This window comes from Hyaena hyaena, unplaced genomic scaffold (assembly GCF_003009895.1).
Source record: "Hyaena hyaena isolate Hyena2069 unplaced genomic scaffold, ASM300989v1 scaffold_27, whole genome shotgun sequence".
Lineage (NCBI taxonomy): Eukaryota > Metazoa > Chordata > Mammalia > Carnivora > Hyaenidae > Hyaena > Hyaena hyaena.
In genome coordinates, this window is record NW_024080659.1 from 2601461 (window position 1) to 2628184 (window position 26724).

General features: G+C 48.4%; 1 protein-coding gene across 4 annotated transcripts in view; it reads left to right on the plus strand.

Moving 5' to 3' along the window:
• SPECC1 (sperm antigen with calponin homology and coiled-coil domains 1) overlaps positions 1–26724 on the plus strand; it is a 287606-nt gene that overhangs the window by 59979 nt on the left and 200903 nt on the right. For all 4 annotated transcript variants that reach the window (XM_039227283.1, XM_039227285.1, XM_039227286.1 and 1 more), the window contains exon 2: positions 24402–24569. In XM_039227283.1, the coding sequence (XP_039083214.1) occupies positions 24423–24569 (147 nt within the window). In that variant the 5' untranslated portion in view covers positions 24402–24422. The remainder of the gene's footprint in view (positions 1–24401; positions 24570–26724) is intronic.

Genomic DNA, 26724 nt, shown 5'->3' on the forward strand with positions numbered 1-26724 from the left:
CTTGTACCACTGGATATTATAGCATAGGGTTTTAAAAATGTTATTAGTTTCAGAATTATTTTTAAGGGTGTATAATGTTTTGGTTGGTGATTGTTCCATAATTTACTTAACTATTCCCTGTTCTTAGAAATTTGGTGGTTTTTCTTTCTCTTTTCCGTTTTCTTGCTATAATGAATAATGTTGTAGGGGTGCCTGGATGGCTCAGTCAGTAGAGCATGCGACTCTTGATCTCAAGGTTGAGGATATAGGTTACTTAAAAATAAAATCTTAAAAAAAAATACTTCAGTAACTGTCTTGGCCATGTGATTTTCCCCAGATTTCTGGATCATATCTGTAGAATAGATGCTCAGACATGGGATTACTAGGTAAACGGGGTATGAACATTTATTTTAATGGTGCTTGGTATATGTTACTAAATTACTCTGTATCAACACCCTGTGTGAGAGTGCCCATTTGATTTTTACCCATTCCATCAATGACAATATCATTTACAAAGCAGGCAAAACAGAGGCCCTTTTTAACATACTAAGCTCAATGGGTTTTTCGCATGTTTTTGTTTATAAGTTGTACTTTCTGTTTTGCTCATCTGTTTTTCTTAGTTTTTTTTTTTCCCCAGCTAATTTATATAGGTTTTTGGTAAGATTTATTTGCCATACTTTTGGCAGTTCTTTTTCCCAGACTATTGTTACCTTTTTTAAAATGAATTTTTAGAAAACATAATAGGCATTTAACATTTTTACATAATTCAAACTGTCCATTTTCCTCCCTGATTCTTCTTACTTTAGAGATCTGTTATTCTTTTTAAAGGTTTTTTTTTCCTTCTAGTTTTTACTTTGGTGGATGATGTGAAAAGTGGATTTAGACTGACTTAAAATAATGCCAGTTTTTCCAATATCATTTATGATAAATCTTTGTGTTCCCTAGTATTGTATAGTTTTGTCCTTTTATACCTTCAGCTTTTCTATGTTAAAAGATTTTTCTGTATTATCTGTTTTATTTATAGTTGCTGTTTCTGTGCCATTATCACATTGTGTTAATTACCGTTGCTTCTGTGATATATAGAGAGGATAAGTTGTGTGGAGTCAAAATGAAGTATTGATTAAGAGCGTGGGCTCAGGAGGCCAGCTGCTGAGTCCTAACTTATGTTTCCCTCAGTCTTATTTGTAAAATGGGGATAGTACTAGATGGTGTGTACTCATGTGTTGTTAGGGTGAGGAAGTAAAAGGTAAATTAAAGAAAATCATTAGAAAGAGTATTTGATGTGTACAGATATGTATAGAAAGTATATGAGGCGTACATATGTGTATTTTATGTATACAAAGGTGTAATATATCTTTTTATTATAGAGAGTCACATGTATCATTCTTATCCTATATGGCTTAAGACAGACTTTCATATCATCTTGGGAGACAAAGAAAGAACATTTGACTCTATGTACTTTAAGGAACTGGTACACTGTAAGATGGGCAAGTGACAGAGTGATATATACAACACACATACCACAGAGGATTACTACCCATTATGAATAAAGAATTCCCAGAGGTGCCAGTGTGGCTCAGTCGGTTAAGTGTCCGACTTTGGCTCAGGTCATAATTTCACAGTTCATGAGTTTGAGCCCCACATTGGGCTCTCTGCTGTCAGTGCGGAGCCCACTTCAGATCCTCTGTCTCCCTCTCTCTCTGCCCCTCCCTGCTTCTGAGTGCGCACATGCATTCTTTCTCTCTTTCTCTCTCAAAAATAAAGAAATAAATAAACATTTAAAAAAAAGAATTCCCACAAATCAATTGGAAAAAGACAAATACATAAAGAAAACATGGGCAAGGACAATTTGTAAATAAGCAAATTATATTTCTTTTTATAAACAGGCAATTCACAGAAGAAGAAATATCGTTGACCAGTAAACATATAATGTTCAACCTCAGTAAGAATCATGGAAACACGGGTGCCTGAGTGGCTCAGTCAGTTAAGTGTCTGACTCTTGGTTTTGTTTGGCTCAGGTCGTCATCTCACAGTTTGGGCCCTGCATCAGGCTCAGTGATGACAGTGCGGGACCTGCTTGGGATTCTCTGTCTCCCTCTCTCTCTGCCCCTCCCCGACTCATGCTATCTCTCAAAATAAATAAATAAATGAACCTTAAAAAAAAGAATCATGGAAACACAAATTCAAATACTAATAAAATATTTCCCCTACAACAGATTGGCAAAAATTGAAAACAGGGCATCCAGCATCAAAGAGAACGTATGGAAATGGGCATAGGCAATCACCAATACAAGAAACAAGAATTAATAAAGCTTTTTGTATAACAATTTTACCAAATCTACCAAAATGTAAAATAAATAACCTTTAACGTATTTCAGAAAAATATTGTATAGGTTTTCAAGTAAATATACACGGTATAGTCATATCTACCTTTAAAATTTCATTATTTATGTTAAGAAACCTAAAGTCCCTATTATTTGTATGTGTATAAAATTTATCTTTTTTTAATAAAAATAAATCCCTTCATTTATGGTCAACTGACTTTTTTTTTAATGTTTTATTTATTTCTGAGAGAGAGAGAGAGACAGCGTGAGCTGGAGAGGGTCAGAGAGAGAGGGAGACACAGAATCCGAAGCAGGCTACAGGCTCTGAGCTGTCAGCACAGAGCCCGAAGTGGGGCTTGAACCCACGAACCGTGAGATTTTGACCTGAGGCTTCACCGACTGAGCCACCCAGGCGCCCCTCCCCTTCCTTTTCATCTGTGTTCGTGATCTCTGTTTTAAAAGGGTTCATCCAACCTTCCTGCTGGCCATTCATCCAGATATTTGCCCGTAGATACCTCGAGCCTAGTACCAGCTGGCAGTGCTCTAGCCCCCCGGGGGGCCAGGGTGAGCCAGAGAGGGGCTGTGCCAGCCCCGTGGGAGCAGCAAACCCACTAACCAATTACTCAGCGCCGATCATGAGCGTTGCTATGAAGCTACCAAATAAGGAGTATAAATGCGAGTCCCATTTACACGGATGCTCAGAAAAGAGCAAGTAGAGGAGGCTAGTGTACGAAAAGCACAGGTGGGACCCCCCCCCCCCCCGCAACCACATCCAGCCGTTAGGAACTTAATGGCTCTGCTCTCACATTCCGTTCCCTTCTTTCCCTTCCTCCTGCTATTTCTTCATTCCTTTCCCCGGGACCGCCGCTTCCTGCATTTTAGTCGTTCAGATTTTCTCTTTCTGTAGTTTTTATTACTTAATAAATTTCCTAAAACTGACATCATTAACATATTTTAAAAGGAAACTTGTTGACTCACTGTAAGTGAGAAATAATGAAAATGAAAAAATGCCGAATTCAAAAATCAACGATAAAAAATTTACCAGGAACAAATGCAGAACTCTGTCACCTGGGGCCTCTGAGGTCGCCTTGATCACAGAAGGATGCTATTTCTGGAAGGCACTGTGTTAGGTTTAGATATTTAGCCAGTAGAAAGTGACTCTTGTCTATGATGACTTTGTTAACCAGTAGAATCCAGGACAAGGACACTGCGAGACACACACACACACACACCCACACACACACAGAGAGAGAGAGAGAGAGAGAGAGAGGTGAAAGAGGAGACTGGAGAGCAGGTATTTATTTTACAGTGACAAGAGTGAGGTAAGCCAGGGACACGTGGCAGCCAGGGAGGCAGAGGGTCCCCCTGAGACAGCGCTGGGAGCCCTGGGAGCCACAGCAGGTGCTGCAGTAAGCGGAGCCCCCTGGCCACCCCCTGGGGAGAGTCAGGGGAGTGGCTGGGGAGGGTTTATGCAGGAGACACAGGACAGGATTCTGGGGGACGGTCTGGGTTGTAAATACAAATCTCCACTGAGCCTGGGGGCTGGTGAACCCTTCCAGCGCCCACTGCCCGGGGGGACCCCTTCTTGGTCTCCCTGATGAGCTTAAGTAAAAGGTTTCCAGAGTTCCGGCTTCCCCTGTGGTACCTGGAACCCTCCTTTCGTGGAGGGAGCCCCCGCTGGGAAGTGCTCAGAGGCTTTTGGGAATAGGCTTAGGGGGCTGAGCACGTGGGGGGGCACCTGACTGGTGAGGGAAGTGCAGGGCCCCTCCTGTCCCTGCTCTCCGGCAGCCACAGGGTCTTCGAGTCCCTCACACTTGTTTCCTGCCACCTCCTTCCCACCTCCTTGCCTGGCTGCTCCCTCGGCCTGCGGAAGTCCCCCGCTCCTTTGCACCCCTTTAATGCCTGTTATCCTGGAATTTTCCTCACGGAGCCTGCTCAGGTTGTCCTCCTCTGCTTGGCCATATTCTCCCCCCTCCCCCCGCCCAGGATAAGCTCTCTCCAGCAGTTTCCCCATTGAGATCTTTTGTTCTGGGGACTATATGGTAGCCCCACCCCCACCCCGGACTCTGGACCATGAACCCCCGGTGAGCAGAGAGTATGTTTAGATTCGCCACCCCTGTGCTGGTGCCTCCTGGAGACTACAGCAGGTGCTCCCCAAGCGTTTGTTGAGGGAACAAATGAATGAGACAGTCCCCCGCTGTCTGACTGTGCAAATGGATGAACTCACACTATTCGTTTTGGGCCTGACTTTGCTTTTCCCAGTGCAGTGAAGGGCAGGGAATGACAGAATCTGACCTATGTTTTAAAAGGAGAGCGTGGGTAGGGAGGAGTGAAGGTCGGAGAGGATCCAGGGCTACGGCCGGACTGCACCGCCAAGGGCAGGTGGCCCTCCTGGTTGGCAGGATCCCGCTGTTGCCCTGATCCGTGCGCTGCCTTTTCACAAAAGAGCCACCGTTCAGTCCTGTGTTTCACACGTTAAAATACATACAGAATTTTTTCTTTAATTTTTTAATGTTTATTTATTTTTGATAGAGAGACACACACAGAGTGTGAGCAGGGGAGGGACAGAGAGAGAGAGGGAGACACAGAATCTGAAACAGGCTCCAGGCTCCACGCTATCAGCACAGAGCCCGATGCGAGGCTCCAACCCACGAACCGTGAGATCATGACCTGAGCTGATGTCAGCGCTTAACCAACTGAGCCCCCCAGGTGCCCCTGGAACTTTTAAATTAAAAAATGCTTGCTGTCCCCAAAAGCCACCACAGCGGCCCGATGGCTCGTATGCACCAGTCTAGGACACGAAGTGGCCTTGGCCTCAGCCCTGCCCGGCCCGCTGCTCCCTCGGCCACAGACACGGGTCACACCCAGAAGAGGCGCCCCGGCCTGCAGAGCAAAGGCTAGCCTCCTTCACCCGGCTTTTGGGGCCTCCACGGCCTGCCGCCAACCCTAAGTCCAGGGCTGATTTGCTCTACTTGCCACAGTGCCCATCCACTGCCACCAAACCAGACCATTCCAGGGCTTGGCACCCCGCGCCCGTGCCTCCCTGCCTTGGGGTGTGCTTCTCACCTGGAACATCCTTTCGGCCGTAAAGCACCACGGAAGGGGGGCTTGAACACAGGTGTTCATTTCCTCACAGTTCTGGAGACTAGAAGCCTGAGACCTGGTGGGTTCCTGCTGGCCCGGTGGGTTCCTTCTGAGGCCTCCGCTCCTTGGCTTGTGGACGGCCATCTTCTGTGTCCTCACGCGGTCTTCCCTCTGTGCACTCTGTGTCTCAACTTCCCCCTCTTGTAAGGACACCAGTCAGTGGATGTAGGCTCACCCCAGTGACCTCATTTTACCTTAATCACCTCGTTACAGGCCCCGTCTCCAAATGCGGTCACATTTTGAGGTACTCCTTGGGGCTGGGACCTCAACATATGAATTGGAGGTCGCACAGTTCAGTTCAGAACAAGAGTCTAGCGTAAATGCCACTTTGTCTTCAAGCATCTCGCCTCTCTCGTGCCTCATAGTCCTTCAGCAGACTTCTAACACTCTCCTTTGGTAGGTAGGCAGGCAGGCAGGCAGGCATTCAGTCAGTCAGTCGTGAGAAATACCCAGAAATGGGTGCCCGGATGGCTCAGTCGGTTAAGCATCTTACTCTTGATTTTGACTTAGGTCATGATCTCACAGTTTTGTGGGTTTGAGCCTCTCATTGGGCTCTGCACTGACAGTGTGCTCGAGATTCTCTTTCTCTCTCTCTCTCTCTGCCCCTTTCCCACTCACATTCTCTCTGTCTCTCTCAAAATAAATAAATAAACTTAAAAAAAAAGACTCTTAGGTTTTAAACCTATTTGGGGCACATGGGTGGCTCAGTCAGTTAAGTGCCTGACTCTTGATTTTGCCTCAGGTCATGATCTCAAGGTTCATAACTTTGAGCCCCACGTCAGGTTCTAGGCTGACAGAACGGAGCCTGCTTGGGTTTCTGTCTCCCTCTCTCTCTCTCCTCCCCTCCCCCACATTCTCTGTCTCTCTCTCTCTCAAAATAAATAAAAAAGGAAAATAAAAAACCAAATACCCAGAAACACTTACTGAGTGAGCTCCTGCTGAGTGCCACAGATCTGCTCAACGCTGGCTATCCAGAGGTGAACAGTATGGTGCCCAGCCTGAGTGCTGGGTGGAGACAGACAAACCAGCTGTAGCAACTGTGATGCAGTGTGACAGATGCCAACATTAGGAGGAAGGGGATGCCCCACGGTGCCGGCTCAGAGCCAGAAGAAAGCTTGCTGGGTCAGGGGTCCTTCAGCTGAGCCTTGAAGGGCGGATGGGAGTGGATGGGCTGAGGGAATAGGAAGACTATTGCACCCAGCAGGGATGGCATGGCATGTGTGAAGGCCCGGACTTGCCAGGGATCGCGGGGCCTTCAAGGAGCTCCCATTGTGGGAGCAGGTGTCTGCAGTGGGCAGAGAGAGTGGTAAGAGGTGGGGCTGGGGGTGGGTATGAGGGCGCAAGAAGCCTGGCGTGTGGAATTTGGGCTTTATCTTGAAAGGGGTGGTGGTGGGAGGGTTGAAGCAGGGGAGGGACTTGAGCGGGCTGCGTTTTAGAAAGCCTGCTAGCGGGGTGGCGGCAGACAGGGGCCGTGGCCCTGACTCCGGGTGGGGAAACCAGCAGTAATTCTGATCCCCGTAATGATGTGAAGTGTGGAAATAAGGGGCAGAGGAAGAGAGCTTTAGCAATCCAAGTGACTGGACTTGATGCATGGCCGGATATTTAGGGGGCTAAGGACAGGGATAGGATCTTCATTAGGTGCCTAGATTCTAAGTCCCAACAAATGCTCCCATTTTGAATGCGCACATTGATGACTTTTGCTAAATGTAGACATCCATGGAATCACCACTCCAATCAAGCTACGGAACATTCCCATCACCCCAAAAGCTCCCTTTGTGCCCCTTTACAGGAAGTCAAGTTCCCAGCCCCCACCACTCCTCCTTGAGCCCCCCGGCCCCCTGCCCCCAGCAAACACTGATCAGCTTTCTATCACTCTGCATTATTTTTGCTTCTTCTAGAATTTTGGATCAGTGGAACCATACACCATGTAGTAATTGGTGTCTGGTTTCTTTCACTCAGCATAATGCTTCCGAGATTCATCCATGTTCCATGTATCAGCAGTTCACTCCTTTTTATTGACAGGTATGGATGTATTACAATGTGATGATCCGTGTGTGTGTGGGGGGGATACCTCCACACAGATGTTCAAAAGCTGCATTTTTTATTGGCTACCTATAGGCGAGTCTTTGGCCTTCTGACCATTTAGGAAGCTTGATGGATCAGAGTCACATTGGGAGCTTCTTAGAAATTCAGAAGCAGCGCTCACCCTTGATGGACTGAGTCAGGCTCCCAGGCATCTGTATTTTTAACCAGCCTCGAAGGTAATTTTGATCAGCCAGGTTGGGGGACCAGGTGACTTCATACAAATAGTAGTTATGGAGGTATAACCTCCCTAGTCCTGTTTGTTTGTCACTGAGAGGCCATCTCATCTGGACCCCTGGGTGAGACTGTTCTTTCCGGGTGCCGCCCACACCAACTTTAGCTGCCACAGGTCACCCGGGCCATTGATTTTATTCATCAATTCATCAAACAAGACATTTCTGAGCTCTCACCACATGTAAGGCATCGATCTAGGTGCTGTGCATAAATGCAAAAGTGACTCAAACTTGGCACTTAAAGTTAGTTGGAGATAAGTGAGATTGACATACACCATCATACAAGAAACGGTGAGAAATGTAAGAGATACTCAGATAGGATGCTTGGAATTTAGAGGCACATCAGATCACTTCCAGCTTTTTGTGCATGGGGGGAGGTGGTAATCAAATACGGTTACAAGAAAAGGTAACATTTGAGCTGGGGCATGAAGGATGGATAAGATTTGTGTATAAGTAGGGGCAAGGGTGGGAAAGGCTGACCAGGCAGAGGAAACACGAAGAAAACAAGAGAAAAGGCTAGGGGTGGGCAAGACCCATGAGGCTGGGGGCCAGGGAAGGCCAGCTTGACTGGAGCATGGAAAGCGCAAGTGGGGGACGGGGGAATGAGGTTGGCAAGGTGGGCTTGGGCCCACGCAAGGAGAGCCTTAGGTTACATTCATTCAGCCCACTGAGCTTTGACAAATATGTGCGTAACCACCGCTACAATCAGGATTCACAACTTAGCCCAAAATTTCCTTGTACCTTGTACACAGTCAATCCCCTCTGATGTGTATTTTCTAACACATTGAGCAGTTAACTCAGTTCTGACACCATCTACCTGGCGAGAGCATCAGATCTCACATGTTAAGGGCTCAGTCCCACAAGACCACTCTCCCACTCCCTCTTCACCCCCAGTTCAGGGCAATCAAGTCCAACCTGCTATAAATCGGAGGTTCCCACAATGCCCTCCTCAGGTTCGGTTAATTTGCTGGAGTGGCTCACAGAACTCAGAAAAACATTTATGTACTTCTGCCAGTTTCTTATAAAAGGTATCCTAAAGGACATAGATGAACAACCAGCTGGAGAGGAGCACAGGGTGGGTCCCAGGCCCTGGTAACCACTGCTCTGTTTTCTGTCCCTATGGTGTTGCCTTTTCCAGAAGGTCATATGAATGGAATCGTATAATGTGTAGCCTTTTGAGTTTAGCCTCTTTCACTTAGCATACTGGACTGAAAATTCATGCATTGTTTTTGCATGTCACTGAGTACATGGACATTCCACGGTGATAGCCACTCACCATCAAAGGACAGTCCGGTGGTTTCGAGTTTTCGCTGTTATGAACCAAGCCCATGAATCAAGCTGTCATGGACATTCCCATTACAAACGTTTGTGTGAACACGAGTGTGCATTTCTCCTGGATAAATGCTGAGGAGTGGGATCACTGGGGTGTTCTAGTGCAGGTTTAATTTTATAAGAAACAGCTGCACAGTTATGCAAAGATTCCGTTCGGTTTTGCATTTCCACCGGCATTGAGTGAGGGTTCCAGTTGCTCCAAATCCCTGCCAGCACTCGATATTGTTTTCTTTTATTTTCTAGCCATTCTCCTAGGCATGTAGCAGTATCTTCTAGTGGTTTCAATTTGCATTTATTTCATGACTGATGACGCAAAGCCTCTTTTCATGTGCTTGTTTGCCATCCTGAGAGTATCTTCTTTGGCAAAGTGTTTGTTGAAATCCTTGACCATCTTTTACGGAGTTGTGAGTTTTCTTACGGTTGAGTTGAGTGAATTCTTTATAAATTCAGGAAGCAAGCCCTTTATCAGTGTTGTGTTTTGCAGATGCTTTTCTTTCGATCTCTGGCTCGTCTTTTCATGTTCTTGATAACGTCTTTTGAAGAGCAGAAGTTTTAAATCGCAGTGATATCTAACTCATCAGTGGGTTTTTTTTTTTTAATTGTTTTATCTTATGGCCATGCTTTTGGTGTTACATGTAAGAGATCTTTGCTGAACTCAACATCACAAAGATTCTCTCCTGTTTTCCTCTAGTATTTTTCTAGTTCTATTTGGGCTTCACATTTTAGGTTGATGATTCGTCTTTACCTACCATTTCTTATGCACCAGATGCTGGGCCCAGAGCTGTGGGATCACGGAGGATTGAGAATGAGTTCTTTGCTCAAATGTCACCTAGCCTGGGGAGTTGGGGAGACAAGACAGAAGAGTGTGAGGCTCTCATATGGGGTGCTGTGGGGAAGCAGGGGCCGGAAGCTGGGTTTTACAAGGACTGTAGGAGTTAGGCTGAGATCGGGGAATCAGACAGGGGTGGGAAGCCTGTTGTTCTGGGTGTGGAGTGGCCTCGGGGAGGCCTGGAAACTAGATGATCCGTCATTGGCTGTGCTGGCTCTGAGCCCGAGGCACCTGGAAGGAGTGGGCAGAGCAGGAAATATGCCTTAGCCGGAAACAAAGAGAAGATGGGGGCAGCTGTACAACACGGCTCTTGCTCTGTGGCTTTGAGGGACAGGGGACTGTCTGTCTTCACTGAAAGCCAGTCAGACCCCACTGTATCACAAAGCCCACCCCGAGGGGGCAGCTGCAGGGCTGTTCCCTAATTGTCTCCAGCTCCCACCCTCGGACAGAGCACAGAGCTGTTGCTATACCGCTGTTCCCGTAGATTTTCTCCTGGGGACGGTGCAAGGGACGCATAATGACAAGGTAATCCCAGGAGCAGCCTGCAACATTATCCCTCGTATCTGCGGCTATTGTATATATTTAAAACGCAGTACCAGGAGCACTCCGTGCTGGGGAAAGATAGAGCATATTCCAGGCACTGAATAAATTAACCCCACAAAGCACAGCAGTAGCTTTCATTAGCCAGCTGGCATTACAGGAAAATAGCTGAAGGCTGTGGGGTAGAAAAGAATATTTCAGGAATGCAAAAAACAAGAAATCAACCGCATTCACTGATTTAACTTAATCCAGGAACAATAAGGGAATCCAGCGGAATGACAGACGCTCACAGCCTGTGTGAAGGGACAGACTTCGCCCGCTACTCAGAGGGGGTGCGCACCGTGACTCTGGGGCAAACCAGGGTGACTGCAGGCAAGAATCAGCTCCCTGCCCCTTCTGAGCCTGTACAAGCTCCAGAAAAGTTCTATCTTCCCCATTTCTTTTTTTAAAGTTTATTTATCTATTTTTGAGAGACAGATGGTGCGAGCAGGGGAGGGGCAGAGACACAGGGGGACCGAAGATTCCAAGCAGGCTCCGCGCTGTCAAGGCAGAGCCCAACAGGCGGGGGTGGGGGTGGGGGGGGATCGAACCCATGAAACCGTGAGATCACTATCTGAGCCGAAACCAAGAGTAGGACACTTATCGGCCTGAGCCACCCAGGTGCCTCACTTTCCCTCATTTCTTTCGGGTGGTCCCAGGAGTGAACACAGACGGCTCACAGGCTCAGGTGCTTTGAGGCCTCTCCCTTCTCCCTCCACTGCCCCGGCCTGGGGACTTCCTCCATGGCTGTAGCACCCAAGGCCTCGCTGCCCGCCATCTTGCACACACCTCTCCGTAGCTCCTGGGGCCACAGAGGGGAACCTACCTCTCCCGCCACCACTGGTCCCTGTCACCACCATGGGTTTTTTGTTTTTGTTTTTCTGTTTGGTTTGTTTGTTTCTCTGTAGCTGGCAGGTGCCAGAGAGCCAACGACCCTACACAGTGGGAGCCCTCAGAATTTCTTGAATTTCCTCAGAATTTCAGTGTTACGTTGATGGTCCAGTTCCTGCCTGTCTCCCTCATCCCCAGAGGCTCTTCAGTTCCTCAGACAGACTGTCAGGGCCCCTCACTCCCCAGCCTTCTGACTGGTCACGCCTGCTGGGCCACAGCCCTCAGTGTGGTTGGGACCCAGTCTAGACCCTGCTGTTCTGAACTCTTCAACCTGTCATGACTTTGGGCTACCTTTTCAGAGTAATGTCGCCATCGCACAAGATCCACTTCTACCTGGTGGGTGTCCTTTGTGAGTCTGTCAGCAACCGTAAGACTCTGCAGGTACCACATGAGAGGAGACCACCATCGGTGAGCAAGAAGCCAGAGAGAAACCAAGAGCAGCCTTAATTTTTCCCCTACATATAGCCCTTATTTTGCCACAGTCAAAATTTACTTTATTGTTTCTTTTAATTGGTTATGCCCCCCCTCCCCGCCCAACACAAATACACGCTGACAGAAACCAGTGGAGACAACGCGGGCCCTTGTCAGGTGAGCCCCTCTTCCCTTGGCGTCCTGGGGGGCACCCCGTCTCTGACGCAAGACACAGATGAGTGAAGAGAAACAAGCAGAGGTGAACACACATCTTCAGGGGGAAGAGAAACTCGGCTGTCACGATGAAAGCATCGAAGGGGAAGTGAGCCCTTTGGGGAAGTCCCGCCACCGCCACTGAAGAGCTCGCTGCCGCCATGGTGTGGAAGGGCTCTCACCTCTGATCACAAGTGGGGCGCGGGTGGGATTCTTCTCCCACAACTGCTGAATTGGTGAACCGCTCTCTCAGCAAGGGAACTCGAGAGACGGCCCTCTGTGGTTTCTCTTGTTGAGTCTCATTTCAGTGCCCCGCGCGGTGCGTGGAGGCCGCCTCGGCCGGTTTTGTAGAACTGGTACTTCTCTTGGGCAGAAGGCCAGGGTGGCTAAAGTAGAGTGAACAAAGAGGGGGCGGTGGCTGTGACGAGGGGCCCTACCTCTCTCTCTCTGTGTGGAGGGGGGCTGCTGTCACACAAGGTCCCTAGTTTGCATCTGTGCTCAGCAGTGTCGGGGGAGGATCCGTGCCCTCCCTCCTGGGCCTTGGCTGGGCAGGTGCACCGAGGAGTGTTGGAGGGCACGGGGGTTCCGCTGCACGGGTGGGGCGGCGTGCCCCGCCGTCCCTGCCGTCCCTGCATTGTTCCTGGAGGAAGTAGGACAGAATGAGTCAGAACGCGCCTCCCTGTTGCCTTGGAAGCTGTGTCGCTGACATCACGGGGCTTGGCCCCTCGTCCCACCTGACTTGGGGCCCCATTTACCACCAAAGACACACAGAAGGCTGGATGAAAGACAAAATACGGAGACCTGCACCTTTACACGACTGGGTCCCTCAATCTGTGGTTATCACCGGCTGCCGCTAAGCATCTACGTAATTTCATTTATTTTTGTGATTCAATTAAGACGTCTGAAATCTTAAACCAGAAACATGGAAAAGTATTATTTACTATGACTGTGAAACTAAGATGCATACCAAAAATTTAAGCAGCCACCCTTCAGGAACAAGTCCAGGAAACAAAATGAAGCAGTAGGTGATTTTAGACGTTTGGTACCAAATAATGTTAGGAACGATTTCACAAGCATGTTATAAGTCAATTAGATGAATTTTTATAATGCGAGTGCTTATACGTCAACATGAATGTTATTTTCAAGGTAATGATCCTGGAAGGCACTCTATCTGTGTCAGTGGGTTTCGCATCCTGAAATCCAGCTTGGGGATTAGATTTCCCCCCCAGTTGTTGAAAGAAATTTTAAGTCTTACAGGAAAAAGGTTGGGATGGCTTTATAGTTCTCTGTTTTGTTTTTTTCTCCTTAATTCCACGTGTCCTCAGTGATGATCCCCATTTGTAGAGGCTCACGCTGCCTCGCGAGGGAGGGGCAGGGAGATACCCGCGCACGTTTCTTCAGTTGAAAGGCAGAAGCTAAATATGCATTTTAGCAGATGTTTCTTGAGCACCTACTACGTGCTGCCCCAGTGTAGATGCTGCAGACAGCATGCTGCCTGAGGATGGTAAGGCCCCGCTGTCACAGAGCGTCCATGGTGGCGGAGGGAGGCAGGTCATCAATGACAGGCATAGTCTTAGTTTGTGATGAAGGCTCTGAAAAAATGAACAGGAGATTGTGGGGTGGAGTGGAAGAGCTACTCAAAATAACAGGAGGAAAACCCCTCTTGAGAAGGCGTGTTCCTGGGGCGCCTGGGGGGCTCAGTTGGTTAAGCATCTGACTCTTGACTTCAGCTCAGGTCATGGTCTCACAGTTCGTGAGATCGAGCCCCACCCTAGGCTCTGAGCTGACAGCATGGATCCTGGTTGGGATTCTCTCTCTCTCTCTCTCTCTCTCTCTCTCAAAATAAATAAATAAACTTTATTTATATATATATTTTTTAATTTTTTAAAAATATTTTTATTTATTTCTAGGAGAGAGAGAGAGAGACAGTGTGAGCAGGGGAGGGTCAGAGAGAGAGGGAGACGCAGACTCTGAAACAGGCTCCAGCCTCTGAGCTGGCAGTCAGCACAGAGCCCGACGCGGGGCTCGAACCCACGAACGGCGAGATCATGACCTAAGCGAAAGTCGGACGCTTAACCGACTAAGCCACCCAGGCGCCCCTATTTTTTAATTTTTTAAATGTTTATTTTTGAGAGAAAGAGAGAGAGAGTGTGTGAGTAGGGGAGGGGCCGAAAGAGGGAGACACAGAATCTGAAGGAGGCTCAGACCCAGACATGGGTCTTGAACTCAAACTTGTGCGTCGTGAAATCGTGACCTGAGCTGAAGTCTGTTGCTTAACTGACTGAGCCACCCAGGCGCCCCTAATAAATAAACTTAAAATAAAAAGGAGGGCTGCTCTTGAGCAGAGACCAACTGAGGGGAAGGGAGCCCACTCTGTGACGAGCTGGAGGAACAGTCCAGGCGGAGGGAACAGTGGATGCAGAGCTCTTCATTGGGAACTAGCTGGTCATGTTCAAGGAGCTGGAAGCCACACATGGGACAGAGCCGGGCAGAGCTTCGGGACTGAAGTAGGCCGGGCCTGGAGGTCAAGAGGCTAGGGGTGGGGGCCACGGGGTGCTGATGCAGCCTCCAGAGGAGAGCCCAGGATGGGAGCAGGCTGCGGACAGCGTAGGAGTGCCAGAAGAGAGCCACAGAGTTTTCTGGAGGTTTAGAGGCAGGAGTGTTGGAAAGGGGATAGAACATTCCCAGAGGGAGGTGTCTGGGTGAGTGCCCCAGGACGGGAAATGTGAAGCCGCTGGCCAAATGGAGAAGAGCAGGATGGGTGGTCAGTGGGGCTTGGCGGGGCCCAGCTGGCCAGTCCCTTGAGCTGGAGCAAGGAGGAGCCGTGGGCCCAGGGCTTGGGTTCCCGGCCTGAAGTGGCACAAACTGGGTCCGCACCGGGGATAGCAGACTCCTTGGCCCCACTCGTCCCTGGCTCTGAAGCATGGGTGACAACAGCTCACTCACGGGGCACGCAGGAGCCTTCGAGAGAGTAATCTCCGGCGATCACTGCATGCCATGCCTGGCACGTAGTCAGTGCTGATAAATGTTAGCTTAAAAATAAGTTAAGGGGCGCCTGGGTAGCTCAGTTGGTTGAGTACCGACTTAGGCTCAGGTCAGGGTCTCACAGTTCGTGAGTTCGAGCCCCGTGTTGGGCTCTGTGCTAACAAACAGCTTAGAGCCTGGAGTCTGCTTCGGATTCTGTGTCTCCTTCCCTCTCTGCCCTTCCCCTGCTGATGCTCTGTCTCTCCGTCTTTCAAAAATAAATAAATGTTAAAAAATAAAATAAAATAAAAAAGTTAAGATGAAAGGTTTTGAGCAGGAAGTGATGACCCCAGCTGAGCTTTTGGGAGTCTGTCTGGAATCCGGGGAAGGGATGAGCCTCAGGAGGAAAGCGAGAGCTGCTACCCACATGGCAGGCGTCCCACCTCCCAGCCTGCGCAGCCCCGGGGAGGACCCACGACGCCACTGAGGTTTCGGGTCCGGGAGAGCGAGACAAAGGCCAGGCCGAAATAGAAATGGGGAAGTCGGGTGGGGGGAGAGCTGGCTCTTCAGGGTCTGTGCTGTGCACTGTGCTGGGGTGGCCGCGCACAGGCAAAGGCCAGGAGGCTGCCCCCCGGGGAAGGTCCCATAGGCCAGAGACCCTTGTGAGGCCCCCTGAACTGGGAGAAGTTTCTAGAGAGGAGACTGTTGCCTTCCCTTCAGAAGGTGGCATCCAAGTTGACCCGGCCGACGGGACAGGGCGGGTGTCCTGGGCTTCCTGTGTTTGCCCCTCCACGTCTCCTCTGGGTCTCTCACTTCCGGGGAGCCAGTGAGCAGCAGATTGGAGGGAGAAGGAGGGTGAGTTTGCGGCACTTCTTGCCCCAGGCCCCTCCCGAATGAGCCTCCATGGGTTGGTTGCGTTTCTCTAGTGAGGCCACAGCTTCTGTCTTTCGGTCTCTGGGCTCCAACAGCTTCCTCCCCTGACTCCTGCGGGCCTTGTTGGGGTGATAACGTCCTGGCCCGGGGGTTCTGCACCTTCCCTGGCTGCTCCTCCAAATCCTGCCCACACCCTTGGCTCCAGATGCTTCCACCTAAATAGATCTGAAAGTCTCCACTTCCCTCCTACACTGCAGTTCTTGTTTGTTTTGTTTTTCTTACCACATTTAAAAAAAAACTGTGGTAAAGTACACATAATGTGACATTTATCATCCTAGCCGTTTTTAAGTATTATTAAGTACAGTGGCATTAGGTACATTCTCGTTATTATGCACCATCCAGCCACAGAACCGTATTTACCCCATAAAACTGGGATTCTGTACCTATTCAACAGTAACCCCCATCCCACTCTCCTCCCGCCCCCCTCCTTCGGCAGCTACCATTTTACTTTCTGTCTCTATGAACTTGACTTTGTATGGTATTTGTCTTTCTGACTGGCTTATTTCGCGGAGCCTAATGTCCTCAAGGTTCATCCTTTTTAAGGCTGAATCCCATCCCACTGGCCATATATACCACATTTTGTTTATCCATTCAACCATCAGTACCTACTTGGGTTACTTTCACCTCTTGGCCCTTGTGCTTAGTTGTTCTATGAACACAGATGTAAAAGTATCCTGTTGAGACCCTTCTTTCAGTTATTTGGGAATATATCCAGAAGTGGACATACCAAATCATACGATAATTCTATTATTTAATTTGTGAGGAACCGCCATACCATTTGCCATAGCGGGTGTGCCATTTTACTTTCCCAAGAATAGTACCCAAGTGTTCCAATTTCTCGACATCTTCTCCCACGCTTGTTATTTTGTGTTTGTTGCTGCTGTTTGTCGGAGCTATGCTAATGGGTTGGGTGCAGTATCTCCTCGTGGTTTTAATTTGCATTTCCCTGATGATTAGTGATGTTGAACAGCTTTTCATGTACTTATCGGCCATGTATATCTTCTCTGGTGAAATGTCTATTCAGGTTCTTTCTCCATCTTAGATCCTGTTTGGTTTTGTTGTTGAGTTGTAGGAGTTCTTTATATATTCTGGGTATTAACCTTGTCTTCATCTGCTCAGCCTGACATAACAAAATACTACAGACTAAGTGTCTTAAACAACAGATCTTTCTCCCAGTTCTGGAGGCTGGGAAGTCCAAGATCAGAGTGCTGTCTGTTTAGTTCTTTGCGAGGGCTCTTTCCTGGTTTGTAGATGGCTGCTTTCTTGCTATGTCCTCATGATGTCTTTCTTCAGTTCCTTTTATTTATTTTTTATTATTATTATTTTTAATGTTTTTATTTATTTCTAGGAGAGAGAGAGAGAGAGACAGCGTGAGCAGGGGAGGGTCAGAGAGAGATGGAGTCACAGACTGAAACAGGCTCCAGGCTCTGAGCTGGCAGTCAGCACAGAGCCCGACGCGGGGCTCGAACCCACGAACCGCGAGATCATGACCTAAGCGAAAGTCGGACGCTTAACTGACTAAGCCACCCAGGCGCCCCTCTTCAGTTCCTTTTATAAGATGACCACCAATCCTATCAGATTAGGATCCCACCCTCATGACCTCATTTCATTTTAATTTACCTCCTAAAAGCCCTGTCTCCAAATACACTAACGCTGGGGACTACAGTTTCAACATATGAATTTGGGGGATGTGGGGAACATCATTCAGTCCACAGCAGAAGCTCTCACCAGATAAATGACTTGCAGGTATCTTCTCCCCTCCCACGAGTTGACTTTTTACTTTGTTGATTGTGTCCTTTGATGCACAAAAGTTGTAAATTTTGATTTAGTCCAGTTTATCTGGTTTTTTCTTTTGTTGCCTAGGCTTTTGGTGTCTTATCGAAGAATCCATTGCCAAATCCAATGCCACAAAGCTTTCCTCCTGTGTTTTCTCCTAAGCATTTAACAATTTCAACTCTTGTATTTAGGTCTTTGATCCATTTTGAGTTAACTTTTGTTTATGGTGCAAATTCATTCTTTTGAATGTGGATATCCAGTTTTCCCCAGCACCCTTTGTTGAAAAGACTGCCCTTCCCTATTGAATGGTCCTGGCACTACATTATCGCTTTTATTCTTAGTTACCCTTTGATAGATCTTTTTAAACTATTTCTATAGAAAGAGCTCTTGAAGTATTTTGTTTCCATCTCCTTTTCTCCTGCCTTAGCTCATTCACTTAAAAAAAATTTTTTTTTAATGTTTATTTTTGAGAGAGAGAGAAAGAGAGACTGAGCGAGGGAGGGCCAGAGACAGAGGGAGACACAGAATTCAAAACAGGCTCCAGGCTCTAAGCTGTCAACACAGAGCCCCACGCAGGGCTTGAACTCATGAACTGTGAGCTCATGATCTGAGCTGAAGTTGGACGCTCAACCAACTAAGCCACTCAGGCGCCCCTTGTTCACTTTTAATTCTTTGACGTCAAGCCACATTATAGGTAAGGAAATAACTACAGATTAGTGGCCATCCACTCCTTGGGATGTCGGCTTCTTGGTTCAGCTTTGGAGACAGAAGGGTGGCCCCCCAGCAGTGATTCTGAGCTTTCTGTCTCAATATAGCTCCCAGATTACAGCCTTTCTCTAGGGCCTGCATTTCACATTCAGTGGCCCGAGTCCTCCTCTGAGTCTTATCCCAGAGTACACCCTGTTTGCTCTGGATCCTGACTTGTGGCAGCATTTCATGGTTTCTGCGGGTTCTTACTCCATTTTTTAAGTGTTGGGGTTTTTTGGTTTTTGTTTTTTGGGTTTGAGATGGTGTGGCTAGTGATGTACAAAAGCTCTTTTCCATTTAGATTTTGGTTTATTACTTCTGGGCTCTTGTTTTCTTTCAGTGACTTCTGCTGATGAGATCAATGTCAGCGTGCTCTTCTTCTAATGCTACGTGGAGATCTGTTCTTTGCCTTCTTTACTGGGAAGGAATCTAAGGCCAATGGGATGACTTCTCATTCTGAGACCACAGGAAATAATAAACTTTGAAAAGTTTCCCGTGGCCTCCAGCTGAAATGTGGGATTCCCTTGGCTGCTCCCCCGACAGATTCTCAGCATTAACATTTCCGTGTTGGATGGGAGACGGACCAAAATCCGAGGACTCTTACTGCTTCCTGTAGCACTGAGTTTCCAAACCTTAACCGCTGACATTTCAGGCCAGACGTTTCTTCATTGTCGGGGCTGCCCTTTGGATTGTAGGATGTCGGGTAGCATCTCCAGGTCTATGCAGTAGCACACCCCAAGTTGTGACAACCAAACACGCCTCCACACATTGCCAAATGCCCTGGGTGGGCAGAGCCATCCACCCACGCACACCCACCCCAGTTTACAGCTAACAGACCTACTGTTGAGGAGGTCAAGAGCAAACTCAGCACATGTTCTGAAAATCCCAAGCTAGATATTTTCAGCATGGTCCTCCCTTCCATTCTGTTTCCTGCCGAGTCCCCTGGTGATTGAGCTATGTGAACATTCTTATTTTGTTAGTTCTCAGACTTGAATGCTTCAGCTTTCCGTTTCCTGCTGCTCATTGTACTTGTAGTCAAGACCTCAGTGCCTCTCCCACTCGCCGACACTCATTATTTTGCTATCGTCCAGAATGGTTTCCCTGTCGCCCTTCTGTTCTCTTGCCTTAAAAAGGTCATAAATCTGAGGCCCCGAAACGGTCCTTCCAACACAAGTTCCGAGGGCAGCGATTCAGCAGCAGAGTAATGTGTTTTTGAGTGAGTGGGAGACATGTGCATGGGCTCTGATTTTCCCCGGAGCCCAGACACCTAATCATATTCCTAAAATAGCTGTTACCTCCTCCCTCCCTCCTCCCCTCCTTTCTCTTTTCTTGTCTACTTTATGCCTACTTTATGCCACACGATTTGTGAGTTATGGTTTAAATAGAAGTCTTAACTCAGTTCTGGAAAGGAAAGAAGCTTGGTAAGAAAATACAACTTGAAAAACTTAAAGAAAACACCCCCAGGAAGATGCTCATCCCACCCCTGCGGGAGTGGGCTCCTAGATTTAATTGTAATTCCTTCATCAACTTGATCCTTTGAGAAGGTTCAGGAGGATTTGCAGAAAGGAGGAATTAACAATAGAAGCCTCTAAAAAAAATTCTTGTATTTGGCGAGAGCCCATCTATTTATTTTCTGTTACTAACTCCCATCCATAAGGAAAGTATGATTCACCTGGTATTCATACCTGTGTTCTCAGAAACTAGGCTGTATTAAGGTTGGGGCCAATTCTTGCAATGGAAGGTGTCTGCCCTCAGTGTTTATATCCCTCTGCTTTCCATCTTTCATGTTTCCACATGAAAATCAGCTACTCTGTGTACAGGAAGTCTAGTATGTCTGGCTCCTGCCACTGACATCAATTTAATCGATCCGTTGCTGTATATCGTTGAGATAATAAAGCAGAGCAATCCTCCGATGAGCTCAATTCACAGTGTTGTGGGGAAGGCAGCTTATATTTGTTGAGTGACTTCTTTGGGCCTGGCCCTTGGCATCCATGTTTTCTTTCCATCTGCGCTAATGACTCCATTTATTGGGTGAAGATGTTGAGAATCATAGTGTTGGAAAGGCATACCCGAGTTCACATAGCAAGCAGCAATTCTGGGTTTGGACCAGGAGCATTGGATCCCAAAGCCCTCCTCGTGAGCAAAGCTTATTCACAGAGGCCATACCACCCTGGTGTTTAAGGGCCAATGACAGCTGGGTTTGAATCCTGGCCCCATCATAAACTCTGGGATTTGGGCAAGTCACTTAACCTCCCTGATCCAAAGAAAGTTTCCCCATCTGTAAAGTGGGGGCGATACCTACCTACCTCATAGGGTTACGGTGAGGATTTACAGAGACACTCACAAAAAGCACTTAGCACTGCCTTGCCAGGCTCAGAGTGGCATAGAGTACTTGCTCTCACGCCACTGCGGTGTTTCTGTAATTAACTGGCTCCCTGTGTTAGAAGTGGAGCACGTGAAAGTCTGTACCCATCTGGGAGTGGGCAGTGTGGGTACCTGCTCCTCTTCCAGCAGGAAGTCTTCCTGGAAGTGGACAGAGAGGAGGGCCAAAGCTGGCCACGCACTGCCTGCAGATAGCTCTGAGCATAAACCTTTCTAGTCTGTTCCAGAAGAGCCCAGAGCTGGGTATGGGCAGAGCAAGGGAAAACGGGCAGTCTCCAAAAGACTCGGAGAGCACTAGGAAGATACTGGTTCAGGCTGAGGATGACGGGCGGGGAGAAGTTTAACCATGTCCTAAGCCATGAGAAGGGGGAGCAGGGCGCAAAGCTAGCGTTGGGTCCGGCTGGGCCAGCTCTCACCCTCTCATCCGTCCCTGGAAAGCTGCATTGCTCCTATAGAGCCGGATACTGTCCCAGGCGGCCCGTCCTGGGCACGTTCCCTACCTATGTGGTTCTCTTCCTGGTTCGTGTGAGTGGGACATTAATTCTTTAATTTCTGTATATTTTGCATTCAGAAAAAAGGTGGAATTTCAAGGGAAGAATCTGGCTGGTGGACGGGTCCAAAACAGAAGGCTTAGTCTGGGGAAAATGATGCGGAACATGAGTGAAGGGAGCCAAGAAGAGATCATGGCAGACAGGAGAGGTCCAGATGATACAAGCTGTCTGGGTGCATCCATTTGGAAATGATTTGATTGGGTTCAGAAAGTTCTAGGAGAATAAAGAAAGGAGTAATGATATGAGTGGAGTAACCCTGAGAATTCTGCCTCCGAGCAAGTCAGTCCTCAGTCTTTGAAAAACAGTTGAACGTTTTCCAGGCGCGCCTCCCAGAAGGCGGCCATATTTGTTGCCAGATATCAAGAGAGGAGGTTAGATCTTGAGTTTTGACTAAGACGGCAGAATCACCTTGTGTTTTCACAAAGTAACCCCTGTGTTAGTCATTCCAAAGTAGTTGTAATCAGAATATAAAAGGATGCCTTGATCAAACAGGTATCTTATTTAAGGCAGCATTGTAAGTCAGACTGACACGGTACAGGTTGGTTGTATAACTGGTAAAAGTACTTGGTAATTCTCTTCAAGAACCACTCAGGCTATGTTAGCTCATTTATGAGGGGAGTCCTAATGAAATTAGTTACTGTGTAGCTGACAACCTAAGAATGTACTCATTGTTGCTGTGGAAACCAGCATGAAAAATTGTGGGTCAGGGGGTGCCTGGCTGGCTCAGTCAGAAGAGCATGTGACTCTTCATCTTGAGGTCGTGGGTTCGAGCCCCAGGTTGGGTGTGATCACTTAAATAAATAAACGAACCTAAAAATAAATGGTGGGTCAAGAAAGAAAAATAACTGGTGCTAAACATCCACAAAATACACAAGAAGTAATACGGAATTTTAAAAAGTAATCATAATACCTGGAACCAAGCTGAGACTAACAAGGTTCAGAACTAATCATACGACTGAAATCATGGCTGAGTTTTCTCAGAAATGCTGTAGAAAACGATGGCAAAGTCTTTAAATACATATTCTCTTTTTCTTTTCTTTAAACGTTTTATTTATTTCTAGGAGAGAGAGAGAGAGAGAAAGCGTGAGCAGGGGAGGGTCAGAGAGAGAGGGAGTCACAGACTCTGAAACAGGCTCCAGGCTCTGAGCTGGCCGTCAGCACAGAGCCCGACGCGGGGCTCGAACCCACGAACCGCGAGATCATGACCTGAGCGAAAGTCGGACGCTTAACCGACTAAGCCACCCAGGCGCCCCTTTAAATACATATTTTCGCCTGAAGCCACGTTTGCGTGGCTGCCGGGATATAGCAGGGCGGTGGAATGAGTCCAGGTAGAACCTTGGACACATGCCGCCCCCGGCTAATCACTTTAAGTAGGAATAGGAGCTGGCTGGCCCTGGCGGGGACGCGCTGTCAGTTGAAATGGCGTCACCCAGCCAGGAAAAGGAGACAAGAACGGGAGGAGGGCACAGCCTGCGCTAGGCTGGGGAGGCGGCCTGTTGTTTTTGTTATAGGTGCCTAATGGGGTCTCGCGGGACGCCGTGAGGCTCCCAGGGCCGCTTGGCACCAGCTACGATTCCTCCCTCAGGGACGGTTAATCAGACCTCCAGGTTCTATGAGCGTGGCTGCTGGAGTTTGCTGTCACCTGCTGGTGTTTTTTAAAATGGGTTTTTCTGGTTTGTTTATTTTTTTAAAAAAATTCTTAATGTTTATTTAGTTTTGAGAGACACAGAGCTCGAGCAGGGGAGGGGCAGAGAGAGAGGGAGACACAGAATCGGAAGCAGGACCCAGGCTCTGAGCTGTTGGCACAGAGCCCAATGCGGGGCTCGAACCCACGATCTGTGGGATCGTGACCTGGACTGAAGTCGGACGCTTAATGGACTGAGCCACCCAGGCGCCCCTCGTTTGTTTCTTTGAAAGGATGCGGCATCACCTGTGGTTTGGGTATTCTGTGTCCTGCCCCCCCGCCCTTGGTCATGAGAACCCACAGAGGCAGAGTTAGAGCTGAATGAGCCCCTGGAGAGCATTTATTCCCGTCCCGTTTTGCTGCTGGCGGAAGAAACAGGCTCAGAGAGGTCAAGAGATGGCGGGCTACACCTCTCACAGGAATGAGAGCCCTGCGTGCTGATCACAAGGCTCAGGCTACTTTCCACGTCTTCGTATACAGGCTCTCCCCTTGGGCCTTTAGCTATGGCCTGCTACTTAGCACGATTTTTCTTCTATAAAATGTTTTCGTTCGGGGTGGGTAACTGCCCTACAATGTCGGATCTGACCAATTAAAATGTGCTCCATTAATTTTTATTTTATTTTTGTAAAGATTTGTTTCAATGTTTATTTGTTTGGGGGGGGGGCAGGGATCCAAAATGGACTCTGTGCTGATAGCAGCGAGCCCAGTGTGGGGCTTGAACCCATGAACTGTGAGATCGTGGCCTGAGTCAAAGTTGGACACTTAACTGACTGAGCCACCCAGGCACCTCCATTGATTTTTTAAATGATACCCGTCTTTGCCCAAAAAGAAGAAAAGGCTATGCTTCTATGAACTCCAATTTGGAAGTAATTCGTTTATATCTATTTGAAAATTAGGTAGGTTATGCCATTAACAACCCTACGCTGCAAGCCCTATGGACATAGTAGGTCTGGATGCAAGCTGATCTGTTTTAAGGGGATAGGTATATAGTGTGTGGGTATATAGTCTAATCCTATGGTGTAATAATAGTATGTATTATACCATATGCTAATATAGTAATACCCCGAGCAACCCAGAGCTGTCATTTTGCTGTAAAGTAATGTCAGAACATCAATAATACTGCATGTACGTTTTCAGTAGTTTGGTAAAAGCCAGCATTAGTTGTAAAAAGTAGCCTCATGCAAAGGTGGCCTCTGCAGAGTAGAATCCTCGTCTTAAAGTCCGATCAGAAGCCCTTGTTCTCTACGATAAGAGAGGGAGCGTGGAGGGGGGCTGGGGGCGAACTCTGCGACGTCAGTCAGCATGTTCAAGTGGTGGACACACGTTTTTCTTTCCGGTCTCGTGCAGGACGGACTCACTAGGACAAACATGAGGAGCGCGGCCAAGGCCTGGAGCCCAGTCATCAAAGCGGGCAGCCATGGGGCAGACCGCACGCGGCCCCTCCCGGCAGCCTCATCGGGCATGAAGAGCTCGAAGTCCTCCACCTCCCTGGCTTTCGAGTCCCGGCTCAGCAAGGTACAGCTGGAAGCGCCCGGCTGCTGGGCGCCCCGGGGGGGCCCTGGGCGGGAGGACTGAAGAGGGCAGTAAGCGAGACGGGTGGCCTCTCAAGGCCAGAAAGGAGGCTCCAAGGAGGGTCCTGGGAGAACCAGTCCATCCTAACCCAAGGCAGCAAGAGCAAAGGGAGGTGGCAGGGGTGCCCTGAGGGTCGGGAGAAAGGAAATGTGCAAAAGGTTTAACAGAGAAACTAGGATCCCCTGTCCTGGATTATGTGGACTCTCCAGAGAGAGTTTTGCCCCAGCACCGCACTAGGTGGGGGTCAAGGTCACCACGGACGTGAGCTCCATGGACGTGATAAACGGAGCTGTCAGTGCTCAGTCCTTGCCTGATTGCCCGTCAGCAGTGTGAACACCGTTGATCGCGCCCTCTGTCTGGGAATGCCTTCTTGCCTCAGTTTCCTCCTCTCTCCCTGGCGGCACGTCCTCACCCCCTGGGTTTCCAACACCAGGCGGGCCCAGGGCGTAGTTCTGGGGCCTCATCTCTCTTCCAGCGTCTCTTGTGATCCAGAGATGAGAGTCTGAGATACTATAACCTACCTGCCCACATGCTTTGGAGAATCAATATAACATCCTAATGATAAAAGAAAACTGAAAGGCAATTAGTTTATGATTAAATGATCTGTATTCCCATCTGCATTTGCCTGCGCCTGACTGCCGAGGGAGCTGAGGTACCCCTCAGAGCACCACGGATGTGGCAGCCGTGATGCAGACTGACCCAAGCCCATCGTGTGGATGACTCAAACACCCCTAAGGATGTTGAGGGAGTGATGTGATTGTTTGGAAATGGTGAACACTCTAAAGTTCTGAAGCAAAATGCAGTCTTCCCTAGTTCAGTGTGTCCTTAAAACTGGGTCAGAAGAACATTGTTTTTATGTTTCTTTATTTCTGAGAGAGAGAAGGGGGCAGAGAGAGAGGAAGACAGAGAATCCCAAGCAGGCTCCACACCGTCAGCACAGAGCCCCCTGTGGGGCTCGAACCCACGAACTGTGAGATCACGACCTGAGCCACAATCAAGAGTCAGAGGCTCAAGTGACTGAGCCCCCCGGGCGCCCCAGAAGCACATCGCTTTTATATGTAAAACGAAGGGATACTCAAGGCTCAGATAATGATAAAAAGGTGCTGCACCTTTGTGAATATCTGTGGAAGATTGTCACATGCATTGTAGGACATCTGGGTTCCCCGTTCTCCCACCCATTAAATATGAGTGGTGCCACCAATCGGAGTGATGACTAAAAATGCCCCCCCCTCCCCCGTTTCCAACACATTCCCTGAGGGTCAGTACTGTCCCCATTGAGAACAGTCGTTCTCGGTGTTAGCATCTGTTCTTGTGAATTTTAATACTACAGTTGACGCCTGAACGTGGGTTTGAACTTCACGAGTCCACGTATATGCCCATTTTTTACACGACAATACCGTAAATCTGTATTCTCTTGTGATTTCCTTCACAGTTTCTCCTCTCTAGCTCACCTAACTATACGCATACGGTGTGTAAGACATATCACATGCAAAATACATGTTAATTGACTGTTTATATTATCGGTAAGGCGTCTGGTCAATAGGAGGGTATTAGTAAAGTCTGTGGAGAGTTATAAGTTGTACGTGGACATTTGACCACATGAGGATTGGGCCCCCGACCCCTGTGCTGTTCAAGGGTCGGCTGTGTAAGTGGGAGACATACAAGTTTGCGTCTCCATCCAGGTGGCCTCCAGCGGCTTCTGTGACCTCGCCTCTCAGATATCTGAAAGGCACCTAGAACATAACATGTCCAAAACGGATTCCTCCCCGGACCCCTCTCCCGCCCCCCGACCTGCTCCTCACGAATCTTTCCATTTGAGCGCACATCCCGTGGCCCCGTCTGGGCCCTGCTTCTCTCACATGTCACAGGCCGTCAGCAGAACATCATCGCTTCTACCGTCAGACTCGATGTCACCTTCAGCCAACTCCCACCCCCGCCCTGGGGACCACCTGGCTCATCCCACCACCTTCCCTGCTCAGCCTTCCTCAGCGGTCTCTGTGCTTTGTCTGCGCACCCTACGTTCCGTGCTCTGCACGTGCGAGAGTTGTCCTTCTAATGCATTTATCGTGTCACCTCTCTGTTGGGAAGTCCCTCGGGG